At 39.4% G+C, this 14,974-nt stretch overlaps 1 protein-coding gene across 1 annotated transcript in view; it reads right to left on the reverse strand.

Annotated features, from left to right (window-relative positions):
* Positions 1 to 14,974, reverse strand: part of LOC143879129 (Mitochondrial substrate carrier family protein) — a 29,196-nt gene that overhangs the window by 4,702 nt on the left and 9,520 nt on the right. Inside the window, exons 4-8 of the mRNA XM_077381316.1 lie at positions 14,255 to 14,404; positions 11,357 to 11,567; positions 5,757 to 5,802; positions 5,306 to 5,426; positions 5,072 to 5,144 (exon numbers count right to left, since the gene is read on the reverse strand). Coding sequence (XP_077237431.1) covers positions 5,072 to 5,144; positions 5,306 to 5,426; positions 5,757 to 5,802; positions 11,357 to 11,567; positions 14,255 to 14,404 — 601 coding nt within the window. The remainder of the gene's footprint in view (positions 1 to 5,071; positions 5,145 to 5,305; positions 5,427 to 5,756; positions 5,803 to 11,356; positions 11,568 to 14,254; positions 14,405 to 14,974) is intronic.

The raw sequence follows: 14,974 nt of genomic DNA on the forward strand, positions 1-14,974 counted from the left end.
ACCCCCAAAACTATGATTCGGATTCGATAATTTTTAAATAAAATAAAATTTTCAAAATTTAAAATTTAAATGTGTAAGTTAAATATATATGTGTGTCTCTGCATGTCTATATATATATATATATATATATATATATATATATATATATATATATATATATATATATATATATATATATATATATTCATGAAAATTTTGAGGGTAGAGGGTTGAGGAGAGTTTTGTATTAAGAGAGTTTAAGGAGGTAGGGCGTAGATGTTAGAGGGTCAAGGCGCTAGGGTTTTTATTAAAAGTGTACGAGTTGTGCTTTCACATAAAAAAGTAAAGAAAAAAATACGTTTCAAGGGAAAATAAACAGGATTCGCATTTCAAAAGAGACAACGATGCATCGGATTCATACGGGACACGGCTACGACAAGAATCCGGGTGTGTCCCATGTGAATCTGTGTCCGATTCGGATGAAGAGACGTGTCGACACGGATTCGGCAGAGGGGGGCAAAGAATCCATGCAACATAGACAAAAAGTGACCAATGGGAGGCTTTATAAGCCACTTGAGCACAGGGAGCTCCCTGCGCAGGAACACTTTTCTCATATATATATATATCTATCTATGTGTGTGTGTGTGAGGAAAGTTTTTTAGTCCGCCGACTAGAGAACCTTCTCTAGTCCGCCGACCAAAAACACAGTGGGCCCATGTTGTTTGGATGATCCAAACCATTCATTTGATGGGTCCTGGCATAGATAGGGTGTGCCCAAAAAATCAGCTCCATAGGATCATCCTAGCCCTTTGATTTGTGGAGGTTAAAAATGGACAGTAGAAGTTAAAAACACAGTGAGCCCACGTTGTTTTGATAATCCAGAGCATTCATTTGATGGGCCCTGACATAGATAGGATGTGCCTAAAAAATCATCTCCATAGGATCATCCTAACCCTTCGATTTATGGAGGTTAACATGGACGCTTATAAACTCCACAAATCTATCCATTTTTAACCTCCACAAATCAAAGGGTTAGGATGATCCTACGCAGCTGATTTTTTTGGCACACCCTATCTATGCTAGGGCCTATCAAAAGAATGTTTAGGATTATCCAAATAATGTGGGACCACTGTGTTTTTTGGTCGGCGGACTAGAGAAGGTTCTCTAGTCGGCCAACTAGAGAAACTTTCCTCATATATATATATATATATATATATATATATATATATATATATATATAGGAAAGTGAAGCTACACCGCCGGCTTAAAATACACTGGGCCCACACTGTTTTGGTGATCCAAACCATTCATTTGATTGGCCCTCACATAGATAGGGTGTCCACCAAAAATCAGCTCCATAGGATCATCCCAACCCTTCAAACTGTAGAGGCAAAAATGGACAAATTTGTGAAGGTTTTTACACGTTCATTTTTGCCTACACAAATCGTAGGGTTGGGATGATCCTATGGAGCTGATTTTTGGTGGACACCCTATCTATGTGAGGGCCAATCAAATGAATGGTTTGGATCACCAAAACAATGCGGGCCCATTGTATTTTAAGCCGGCGGTGTAGCTTCACTTTCCTCATATATATATATATATATATATATATGAGGAAAGTGTCTCTAGTCTCTCCCCTAGATAAGCTTATCTACTCCTCCCTTTAAAAAAACACAGTGGGCCCACGCTGTTTGGATGATCCAAAGCATTCATTTGATAGGTCCTAACATAGATAGGGTGTGCCCAAAAAATCAGCACCAAAGGGTCATCCTAGAACTTCGTTTTGTGGTGGCTTGTGGTACCCAGAATGGACACATATAAACATCCACGTTTATATGCGTCCATTTTGGACACGGTGTGCCCAACAAAATGAAGTTCTAGGATGACCCTTTGGTGCTGATTTTTTGGGCACACCCTATCTATGTTAGGACCTATCAAATGAATGCTTTGGATCATCCAAACAGCGTGGGCCCACTGTGTTTTTTTAAAGGGTGGAGTAGATAAGCTTATCTAGGGGAGAGACTAGAGACACTTTCCTCTATATATATATATATATATATATGAGGAAAAGGAGTGTGCGGTCGACCGCACCAAGCTTAGGTGCGGTCGAGGGCGCCAAACTCATGTGGGCCCACTTTGTTAGGATGATCCAAAGCATTCATTTGAAAGGTCCTTACATAGATGGGGTATGTACAAAAAATCAGCTCCATAGGATCATCCTAACCCATCCAAAAGTGGAGGGCAAAATGGACAGACACTGTTTGCCACAAATCTGCCCATTTTTTCCCTCCACTTTTGGAGGGGTTAGGATAATCCAATGGACCTGATTTTTTGTACACACCCTATCTATGATGGGACCTTGCAAATGAATGGTTTTGATCAGCACAAAAAATGTGGGACCCATGTGGTTGGGCCCTCGACCGCACCTAAGCTTAGGTGCGGTCGACCGCACAATCTTATTCCTCTATATATAGGGAAAAGTGAGTATGAGCGGCCCCTCATATAAGCTTATATGAGGTGACGGCTAGAAACACTGTGAGCCCACATTTTTGGCGTGATCCAAACAATACATTTGATAGTCCCTGACATAGATAGGGTGTGCCCAAAAAAACAGCTCCATAGGATTATCCCAACCCTTCAAACTGTGGAGGTGAAAATGGGCAAATTTGGACAAATTTATACCCTCCCATTTTCATCTCCACAATTTCAAGGGTTGGGATGATCCTATGGAGCTGATTTTTTGGGCACACCCTATCTATGTCAGGGACTAACAAATGAACGGTTTGGATCGCCTCAAAAGTATTAGCCCACCGTGTTTCTAGCCGTCACCTCATATAAGCTTTATGAGGGGCCGCTCATACTCACTTTTCCCATATATATATATATATATATATATATATATATATATATATATATATATATATATATATATATAGAGAGAGAGAGAGAGAGAACGGTTTCTACACACAAGTGTATATAAGTTATCTACACATTAGCTTAAAATATAGCGGAGGCCCACATTGTTTGGGCGATCCAAACCATTCATTTGATTGGCCCTCACATAGATGTGTCCACAAAAAATCAGCTCCATTTGATCATCCTAACCCTTCGAACCGTGGAGGCAAAAAATGGACAGATTTGTGAAGGTTTATACACGTCCATTTTACCTCCAGAAATCATAGGGTTGGGATGATCCTATGGAGCTGATTTTTTTTTGGACACCCTATCTTTGTGAGGGCCAATCAAATGAATGGTTTGGATCACCCAAACAATATGCCCTTCATTTGAAAGGCCCTTACATAGATAGGGTGTGTACAAAAAATCAGCTCCATAGGATCATCCTAACCCATCCAAAAGTGGAGGGCAAAATGGACAGACACCGTTTGCCACAAATCTGCCCATTTTTGCCCTCCGCTTTTGGAGGGGTTAGGATGATCCAATGGAGCTGATTTTTGGTGCACACCCTATCTACGATGAGGCCTTGCAAATGAATGGTTTGGATCACCACAAAAATGTGGAACCCATGTGTTTGGGCCCTCAAGCTCATATAAGCTATATGAGCTTCAAGCTCACAATCATTTTACTCTATATATATATATATATGTGTGTGTGTGTGTGTGTGTGTGTGAGAGAGAGAGAGAAAATAAAGTATGTGCAGCTGCACGGATAAGCTATCTGTGCATGGGTATATAAGACATCCCTATTGGTTCATTACGTGGGGATCCAAAGCATTCATTTGGAAGGACCTTCCATGGATAGGGTGTGTACAAAAATCAGCCCTATAGGATCATGCTAACCCAATCAAAGTTGGGGGGGGGGGGGGGGGGGAATGGACAGACATTGTGTGTCCATGTTTCTGCCCATTTTCCCCTCCACAAATGGCAGGGTTAGGATTATCCTATAGGGCTGATTCTTGGTACACACCCTATCCATGGAAGGGCCTTCCAAATGAATGCTTGGGATCCCCACGTCATGAACCAATAGGGATGTCTTATATACCCATGCACAAATAGCTTATCTGTGCAGCTGCACATACTCTATTCTCTCTCTCTCTCTCTCTCTCTCTCTCTCTCTATATATATATATATATATATATATATATATATATATATATATATATATATATATATATATATATATGTGAGTTAAGTGAAGCTACACATATGTGTAGCTAACTTAGCTACACCGACGGCTTAAAATACAGTGGGCCCACATTGTTTGGGTGATCCAAACCATTCATTTGATACGCCCTCACATTGATAGGGTGTGCCCAAAAAATCAGCTCCATTGGATGATCCCAACCGTTCAAACTGTGGAGGCAAAAATGGACAGATTTGTGAAGGTTTTTACACGTCCATTTTTGCCTCAACAAATCGTAGGGTTGGGATGATCCTATGGAGCTGAGTTTTTGGGCACACCCTATCTATGTGAGGGCCCGTCAAATGAATGGTTTACAACACCGAAACAATGTGGGGTCCACTGTATTCTAAGGCGTCAGTGTAGCTAAGTTAGCTACACATATGTGTAGCTACACTTCTCTCTCTCTCTCTCTCTCTCTCTCTCTCTCTCTCTCTCTATATATATATATATATATATATATATATAGAGAGAGAGAGAGAGAGAGAGAACACACACACACACACAAATAAGGAGTTGATCACCGCAAAAGATAAACAGTTTTCTAAAGTGAAAGAAAGCTTTCATATTGAGGGAACAATAGACAGATTCAGCGAAGGGGAGCTTTCATTGGTCTACAAGAGGCAGAGAAGTGCTCCAAGTCATTTTACAAAAGACCAAATGCGGATTTTGGTGTTTTTCCAAAAACAAAAAGAAAAAAAGGTGTTTTTCAAGAAAATAATGACCATGGTTTCACAAGAAAAAAAAAGAAGCAAAAACGTCAACTTTCAAAGTTGGTTACCGAAAGCCACATGAAACAGGAAGACGAACAGCAATACACTATGCTATGAACCAAACCATCTTCTGAAATGTGTCTGGGAGTAGCAGCATAGTAGAAGCCTCTTGCTACTATGTAAACGACGTATCCAAGTTGGTCAAAGATAAAAAAGGATTCCCAAAATCGCATGGACAGTACCTTATGGTTGACCCTTGTACTTGCATTCTCGTCTTGATGACATCCAAGGGGGTTGTGATATAAGCACTAAAACCTGAGAGACGAAGTAGAGCAGTAAATTGTTGGCCAGTTTCAAAATTTTAAAAAAAAAAAGTTACGCTTGCAAATTAAAGCACCGACAAGTGCTTACTCGTCAAGGCTGACAGATAACAAGCACGTATTATATCAAAAAAAAGCAAAAGTTAAGACACTTACCACCAGCTAATCCTCCTAATAACAGTCCCTCGATAGAATTATTAACATGATTATCTGGATGGAGAAGCCACCTTCGCTTTCCATACTCAGAAAACTCCTTTAGGGCTTCATAAAATGTAACCTAAGATGCCATACATGTTAGCATTCAAAACATAATAAATAAAATGTAACATAAGACTGAGTAATGTTTTTGAAATTTGAATGCTGATTCCATTACTAAAATCGTATGATTGCTCAAATTTACTGAAACTCGGATGTAATAAAACAAACAACAATGATTGGATCTGACATCAGGATGCAGCTTAAGGGTTTAAAACAGCTGTTAATGGAAGTATGCTGCTGGTTTCCAATCAAGAAACCAAAGGAAACGACAATAAAATGAACAGATGTAATGTAACTTCCTCACGATCAAGAAGTAAATGTACATCAAAATGAAGAACTAAATGCATACCATGAGACCAGCAAATGGCACGTCCCGTGCAAGAGTTGACCAGTATCTGCTCAAGTAACCAAAATACATCAGAAGTGGAAAATGTATTATATACAATAGTAGGAACCTATAGCTTATCTTTGCATAAATGTAACCCAGAAATGAGCTAGTCATCCACATACGCACTCATGCATAGACACCAGAAACCAGAAGATTCCTGATGACGTAAGGTAATATATGCACCTCCACTCTTCTACACAAGAAGATCAAGAAAGAACTTCGGAATCAGGCTCTACGCATATAAGAATTTTACTCACCACCAAAAAAAAATAAAGTCAAGATTCTGGCTGTGCGAAATCTATGATTGAGGCATGTGGTTCAGTGGTTGTCAGCAAACGAAGAAGGTCAAAAAAAGCTGAGTGTGTGTGTGTGTGTGCGTGCGTGCGTGCGCGCGCACATGCGCGAATGATATCCGCACTACCATAGTTTGATAATGGCACTACTCAATTTGTTTTACCCTCTTTTTTTTTTAAAGATGACAGATTTCATTAATGTTGAATTAGCATTCGAGACCAATAGTCCCAGCCTGCTATTACAAACATTATAGATGTTTCCCATATAGATCCGAGGTATTACAAGAAGGCCTATTTGCCATTACCCTGCCTTAATAGGCTACTTTAATTACAGATATGAAGTTACATCAAAATCCTCCCGATTTGCTCCCACCTTAGCCAGAGTGTCTGCCATCTCATTTGTTGATCGCCTGCGGTGTTCAAGGGTTGGGTTGAGGACCCGCATCAAATCCAATATTTTCGCGACAGTCTCCTGTAATCGCCAAGGGCCTTTGCGGTTTCAGAAGCCCAAGCCACTACATTGGATGAATCTCCTTCCACTATAAGTGGGCACTGATCATGTTCACACGTCCATCGCAAGCCAAAGAGTAGGGCCTTTACCTCAGCTTCATTAGAGACGCATGTCTCACACAGTCCTGAGTATGTCATGATAATTGTCTGTCCGAGATGAGTCTCTGATTACTCCTCCAATCCCCTCCCTTCCAGGATTACCAAAGGAGCTGCCATCAAAGTTCAATTTAAGGCATCCCGTTGGTGGGCACATCCATTTGGGTCTAGGCTTGGACCTGATAGTTCTATCCCATATTACTGACCACCAGTTCCTGATCAGGTCGCCCATTCCGTATGGGGTTTGTTTCTTTGTCCTCGTCCAGGATAATATCTCCACCTTGATGTCGGAGGCAAGACGGGCTACCGATCTACTCTTCTCCTGGAAGATGCGTCTATTGCGTTCTTTCCAAATGTTCCACACAACGGCATATGGAATTGTTGCCCATAGTTGTTTACCCATTTCTCCGAATGGCCCTCTGCTCCACCCAGAAAAAAGGGAGTTAATAGATTCAAGGCAAACCCAAGAGATACCAAAAGCTCCAATTGCTCTTGTCCACAAATGATAAGCAAAGGGGCAATGAAGCATTAGATGGTCCAAAGTTTCTTCATCTCGCTAACACAAAACACACATACTCGCCAAGCTGAAATGTCTTTTCTTTAGGCGATCGCAGGTGTTAATTTTACGATGTATCAGGGTCCATCCAAAAGCCACCATCCTAGGTGGGGCCAATGATTTCCAGATATACCTCATCAGAGAGCTGTGGACCCCATTCAACAAAGTGAAGAAAGATTTAGAGGTGAAGTCCCCATTAGATGCTGGGGTGAGATAAATCATGTAATAGACATTCTATTAATGGAATAGAAATGTTTAGTTGTTGTTTCCCTTTTTGGGGTAGCGATTCGGATTTTGGGATTTTGAAAAAAAAAATCATGTCTAAAAATTTGCCCCAAATCCGGGTCGTTACAAGGAAAGAGAAGAAAGGAGAAGAGGGAGAATGAATTGGTTAGGGAGAGAAAGAAAGGAGAAGAGGGAGAAGGAGTAGGGTAGCGAGAGAGAAAGGAGAAGGAGAGGAGAAGAACAAGGGAAGAGTGAGAACTCACCGAGATTGTGAGGGGATGGAGGAAGGAGAAGACGGCCTAGGCGTCATTAGCTTGGGAGGAGGCCGACGGCTCTTTTCTTTGAGTTTCATGCAATCTTCAACTTAGGTTTTCTCCTTCCCACAATTCTTTTATAAAATCTTGTAGTGGATGGAGTTGAAAGGACCGCAACACCCTTAACTACAAAAGAAGAACAATTAGTAACATAAGGACAAAATAGGAAAACAAGTTAAACAAAATAGAAAAGGTAGAAGTGGTGTGTGCATGGGTGGGCCCTAGATGATGTGGTCATCCCCCACATCTAGGTCTAAAATAAAAATTCAAAATAGTCCATAATCCTCAAAATAACACCGAACATAATGTGCTAAGTAATGAAAGCCGCGATCCAATGGTTGGATCACATCAAAAGGTCATCACTTGAATACAATGGTTAAACCCAAGCATCATTCAGACTATTCCCCATCCCACTCTTCAATCCATGCACTACCTGAAAGATATGAAGATCTATATGCGAAAAATGCAACTTCACACCAATTGAGACAACTAAAATCTACTACAAGATTGAAATATTTGTATTGGCCGGAGCCAAAACAGGTCTCTACTGCAGATGATTGCATGCATCCGTTGGGATTAGTCCTACCCTAAATGGGGCGGGGATAACCTATGTCATCAAAAATAAAGGGAATAATACATATACACCCCCTCAACAATAACCCTGACTTTTCGAAGTCATCAACGACACCCTCTTAGTTTTCAATAATGCTTGTTACGTGACGAGGTGGACAGGAACAAAGAAATTGTCAGAGGTGTCTTTGATGAATTTTGAACTATAGGATGAAAAGTCAGGAGGTCTACTTCATGGACGGCGAAAAGTCAAGGGGTGTTGTTGATGACTTTGAAAAGTCAGGATTATCGTTGAAAATGTCAGAAAGTTGAGGGGGTGTATTTGTATTTTTCCCAAAAAAAAAAAGGAACAGGTATCTGTTGATGCGTATTGCATATCGGCCTATACACCTAGGGTTTTTATTTTTATTTTTATTTTTGTGCTCAAGGTCCAAAATTAATAAATGATAAGCTAAATTTCCACCGCATGAACCTGATAACTTTTATTTTTAATGATTTTTTGCAGATAGTTTGTCTAACAAATATCAATGTTTTGATAATAGTGTGAGTTATGATGTTTGACGTTTCTAGTGTGCTAGCAAGCCTATCAGGCCTGTCTTTTTTTATTGCCTTATTTTATTTACAACTCGAGCTAAGTGTAGAAACAAGTGAACTAAAGAAATGAACAGTATGTACTACATTAACAAAATTATGGAAGTGACACAAACACAAGGAGTAGATATGGGTCAAAGAAGGTCAAATGTCAAACATTAAAAATAGATAACTCTGAAAAGAAAATGAAATATCATAAAAAATGCAAAAAAAAAAAAAAAAAAAAAAAAAAACAAGAAATAGGCACATAGGCCTGTAGATGTGCGAAAAATGAGTTGGTGTTTCATTCTTACACAAACCTAGACCCTTTACAAAGTCATGTGCCCCAACATCAATACGATGTCGTATTGGAACATGTTGGCTGACACAAGCTAATACAGTAGTAATACATTGTGATTTTACTCAGGTGCCGTTACAGGGGTCCGAGTCACATTGGACCCGTAAAATCCAATATGTATCAGCTGATGCATATCGCATAGGTATCGGTGTTGGCCCAGGTGGCAACCCAAGATGGAGGTGAATTAGGTTTTAAAAAACTCTTTGTTCCCTTAAAAGATTAACAATTAAATTTAAGAAAAATAAGAAATTAAATCACTTGGAAGATAAAATTAAATGCACAAATAAGATAGAGAGAGTAAGAGAAGAGTGCATCAATTTTATAGTGGTTTGGCCCAATACCGGCTTACATCCACTCTCAAGAAGATCTCCCCTCGTCGTGGCTTCACTAACTTGAACTTCTTAAAGGTGTAAGTCCAAACCGTTTACAAGCTATTGATCCCCGAGGTTGACTCTGTGCCTCGACCACGAACCCAAGCTTTATCCCCAAGCTCATCTTGAAGGGTTGATGTGGTGCCCTTCACCAATTACAAAGATGATGAACTATGGCCTTTACAAAGGCAAATTTACAATGAAAGCTCTCACAAATAAAGACAAGAAATATTACAAGTAAATCCTAAATCTAATCCCTCAAACAATGATTAAATAAAGGCACAAGGGGTTTTCTCACTCAAATATGTGTTCAAATAAGTCTCACGAGTGTTGCTTCAGAGTTAGGGGGCTTAGACCCCTTTATATAGAGCCAAAAACCCAAAACTAATTGATTCCAAGCTCCAACAGGCAACTCAGTAGTAACTCGGTCACCCAAGCATTTTACCGTTAGAAAATAGGCATTGAAATCGGTGTTTGGGTGCCCAAGCACCTCTTCGAGCACCCGACTCGGGCGCCCGACCAACCTTTGGCCGCCCAAGCAACAGTTCTGGAATTTTTTGTTTTGAGCAGTTAACTTCAAAAATTCATCTCTCTCTTTTCTTATCAGGTCTCGATGATCTTGTACATTTTGGAAAGCTAATAGAGTCTACTTTCTATTTTAAAAAAAATCAACATTATTTGAAAATTCCCTAAAGTCATTATCCACAAGACAATGGCCTTTGGTCGACCAAGCAGTTGCCAATTTGGTTCTTTCATATTTAAGCTCCGCTTTGGCCCTCCGGTCTTGGGTCCACTTATCTTTTTGGTCCATTTAAGTTATTTTAAACCCATTTTTAAGTGCCTTTATGACATATTACATGAGGGATTAGATTTTACAATCTATACTCTAAGACTCGACTTTGATCTTCTTCTTCAAGTCTTTCTCTCATCCTCATGGATCTTCTTCTCTATTCCTGTGCTTCAATGATCTTCAACTCATTCCATGCTCCTTGACTTTGTTCTTTGATAGAGTCTTTCAACTAGCTTGCTAACACAAAACACATTAGTACAAAACAACTAGCAGAAATATCAAATGGTGTTTGGAATCATCAAAATATAACCTAGAAGATTGCCAAGGTTGAACCCTTGGGCTTACAATTGGAAAACATTATGTTTCATGGTATGCTGTCATACTCCCTTACACAAATGCAAGATGGCAGTTGAACAATCAGCAGGGATGATGTTCGGACCAAACTACAAGCCTTCAAAAGATATGCAAATTTTTTGAAAATGAAAGTTCAATAACACTAACATTTAACATAATAGTTTTCAGGTTCTAGTGACATCTATGAAATGCATGTATTGCATACACTAGGTAAAGTTAGCCTACAGAATATATCATAGCGGTGACTCCCATGATGTAACTTCAATAGAACAGAGAAAACACACTAGAATTCCTGACCCAAGTGACCCTTGATATGTGATAACCAAATATTCATCTTCAGTCAACATACAAGTAAACAGAAACTTGCATGTGTGAGAGGTACACAGAAACCGGCAAGAGAAAAAGAGAAACAAATATTGCACATGCAGGCTTAATTAAAAATGAATTCTCAAATAGTGTACTAGTAAGAATCGTCCCCAAGAAAAAACACATTTCTTTGAGATAGGAATATATGCTGCTCCAGAATTTAGATACAAGTTAACGCCAAAACATACCCTGCATATAATCCCTTTAGACCATGTTGCTTCCAAATTGAATGGCCGGCCTGAAACATTCCGGAATAGTAACCATACATTTGCACTCCTGGTTTCTGGCATGCATTTTCTTTCATTACAATAGAACTCCAAGATTTTTGGGTGCCTTGAACCTGCATGCGTTGTTTCATTACCTCACATGGTACATACACAAAAGATCCAAGCGTATCTCCTGAAACATTAGGAGAAAAAAAAAGTGAGGGACTTTTGAGGAATGTTGTTAGAAGGTTGGTTTGAAGGTTACGAATTAAAATTGTGAATTGATTGCATTAGGATTTGTTGAACTCGAAATTTTATGAAAAAAGGGAAAAGAGAAAAAAGTGGTTACACATTACGTTGTTCCTAAAATAAAAGGGCTATACGTAAAATAAAATAAAAAAAACTTTAGTAAAGAAGAGAAAAATTCCTAAATTTAATGAAGTAGAAACTTCAGCGAGAGTAATCCTCGTTAAAAAAAAGAGGTTACGTAACTTCCCATAAAAGAGGGAAGTTAAATCATGGAACCAAGGATATGGGTGAGGTGGCACTTACAACTGCTCCAAAAAAAATGAAAGAAAGGGGAGATAGTGAAATATAAGATAAGGGATGAGGTAGCAGTGGTCAAAGACTACAAGTAAGTTCTATAAATAGAGGAAATATCCTATTGAGAAAAATCCGGTCCTTAGAGGAAAAGAGCAAAGTAGAGGAAGAGAAGAACAAGAAAAGAAAAAAGAAAAAGAGAAAAAGATGAGAAAATATCTCTGGTGCACTAACAGTTTCCTTTTTCCCTTTTTGCAGACATTCTCCGAGAAGGAGATAAGTACTTTTGAGTCTCACCCGGGAGACTAAAGAGGAAGAAGACTTTTCTCTTCCTGGAGAAAAATGATAAAGATATCTTTAGAGTCTCTTCCGGGATACTCAAAGAGCAAACCAGACCTTTCTCTTCCGGGAGAAAGATGATAAAGATCTCTTTAGAATCTCTTCCGGGAGACTCAAAGAGCAAAGAAGACATTTCTCTTCCGGGAGAAAGATGAAGATCTCTATAAAGTCTCCTCCAGGAGACTCAAAGAGCAAAGAAGAACTTTCACTTCCAGGAGAAAGATGAGATGCGTCAAGGGAGTTCCTCATTCGGAATGACTCTCTTACAAAAGAGTCTAAATAAAATCATCCGAGATGACTCAAAGGTGTCTCTCTTCCGGGAGGACACTTTACAAAAGAGTCGAAATAAAGTCATCTGATATGACTCAGAAACAAAACCATCAAAGAGTCACATTCACTATTCCTCCATGGCTATAAAAATCTGAGTCCGGGAGGATCTGTTTACAAAAAAAATCAGATTTTTCAATGTTAAACAAATCTCTTTATGGTCTTAAACTATCTCCTGATTTGGAAGATTCAGTGATGTTATGTGATTTAGCATGAAGCAGTGTGCGGTTGACCATTCAGTGCTTAGCCATCACTCTGATGCTGGGTATGTTCTCTCAATAGTGTATGTGGGTGATATTATCATTACTAGGAGTGATACGATCGGCATACAGAAGTTGAAGATCTTCCAGCATAAGGAATTTTCCATCAAAGACCTAGGACGTCTAAGGTATTTTCTGAGAATTGAGGTAGCCTATTCTCGCAGTGGCCTTTCTCTTTCTCAAAGGAAATATGTGATGAATATATTAGATGAGACAGGGGTTCTCTGCAAGTGAAACCCGTTGTTGTTCCCATGGACCCAAATGTAAAACTTCTTCCAAATGAGGGAGATTTATTAGATGACCCTGGCAGATATAGGAGGTTGGTTGGAAAGCTAATATATCTCACGGTCACTCGTCCAAACATCTTGTTTGAAGTATGAGTGGTTAGTCAGTTCGTGAGCTCACCATGTACCTCCCATTGGGCAGCAGTTATTCAGATTATTAGATACTTGAAAGGTGCTCCAGGGAAAGGCTTGTTATTCAAGAGACATGGTCATGCGAAACTGGAAGGGTTCAATGATGTAGATTGGCAGGATCTCCAGCAGATAGGAGATCAACCACTGGATATTGCACCTTCGTTGGGGGTAACTTAGTGCCATGGCGAAGCAAGAAGCAAGATGTGGTAGTCAAATCAAGTGCGGAAACCGAATACCTAGCCATGGCACATATAGGTGGAGAACTAACCCGGTTGCGCTCTCTTCTATCAGAGATTGGTTTTCCTTCCCAATCTCCATCTCAATTATATTGCGACAATAAGGTTATTGTCAACATCACTACAAACCCAGTCTTTCATAAGCGAACCAAACATATTGAAGTGGATTGTCACTTCATCTGTCAGAGGATTCAGAAGGGCGAGATAAGCACAATGTTCACTCAATCAATGGATCAACTAGGTGATGTGTTTACTAAGTCATTGAGTAAGGCAAAGTCAAGTGATATTTGTAACAAGCTGGGAATGTACGACATATGCATTCCAGCTTGAGGGTGGAGTGTTAGATGTGTTATGTGCACGTAAGGGTATTTTGATCATTGTATTGTTCACACACACACACACACACACACACACACACACACACACACACACATTAGTGAGGGGGAGACATCTCTCCTAACTCACATTCTTCTCATTCTCTTTCTCTTTCTCTCTCAACAAGAATCACTCTCGAACTCCTATTTCTACCAAAAGTTTTATATCAACGGGAATCATGAAAGTCGTGATGTATTGATTTTAGCAGCAATGGAGAAATCATCAATGATAGATGCACGCATGAAGAGACTGAATGCACTGCAATGCTATCATAGTTGTGTGAAATTTGTCCATAGTTGTGCGAAATTTGTGCTATCATAATTGTGCAAATTTTGTTTACGTGTGTGATAAGCGGGTCAATTATTGGATAAAAAGGTGATTGCTCACCAATTCCTCCAGCAATGAAGTGAGCCCAATGACCTCCAAGGCTAGGATATACTTCCTCAACCCACTTTTTTGTAGATTCAATCACACCAAAGTATGTCGCACCCGTTGCAAGTGATCCAGTCACTCCTGGCACAAGTCCTCTATAAAAGCCTGCAAAAAGATATGGTTAAAATAACCGCAAAAGATGGACAATGGATCAGTATCAGAATAATAAGAGAAAAATAAGAAAGTAAGAAAAAGAACCCAACTGGAAATATTTCTTGCCCTTCAAGCTTATGGATGAAACATAAACAGTAGGCAGTCAGATTAGATGTGAGTAGGCATAACAAAAGCAATGAAGTGTTGTGCACAAGTAATGAAGGGATCCATACGGATGTGTGGGGGTTGGATTCATACTTGATTATATTGGTGAACGAGTTAAACTTTTCATGATAAACAGCAATGTGCAGGGTTTTTTTTTTTTTTTTTTGAATGTGCAAGGGTAAGTGGGTAAGTCTATGAAGAACACAAATACTTGTAACCAATGTCTACAAACCCGCTAGTTTAAATCAGAACTCGATGAACATAGTTTATGGTTTAGCAAGTTTATGTCAGACACAAAATCAACGAATTTTTAAGAGCTTGCAAAGTTTACATGGAAGAAAACTAAAATGGTAGAAAGTCGGAGAGAATACGAAGTTGGGAAAAGAAATTTTTTGTCATCCTTTCTTCCCTCCGCTT

Source organism: Tasmannia lanceolata, unplaced genomic scaffold (genome assembly GCF_043159265.1).
Source record: "Tasmannia lanceolata isolate RefF3 unplaced genomic scaffold, GAP_Taslan_0.1 ptg000006l, whole genome shotgun sequence".
NCBI classification, from domain to species: Eukaryota; Viridiplantae; Streptophyta; class Magnoliopsida; order Canellales; family Winteraceae; genus Tasmannia; species Tasmannia lanceolata.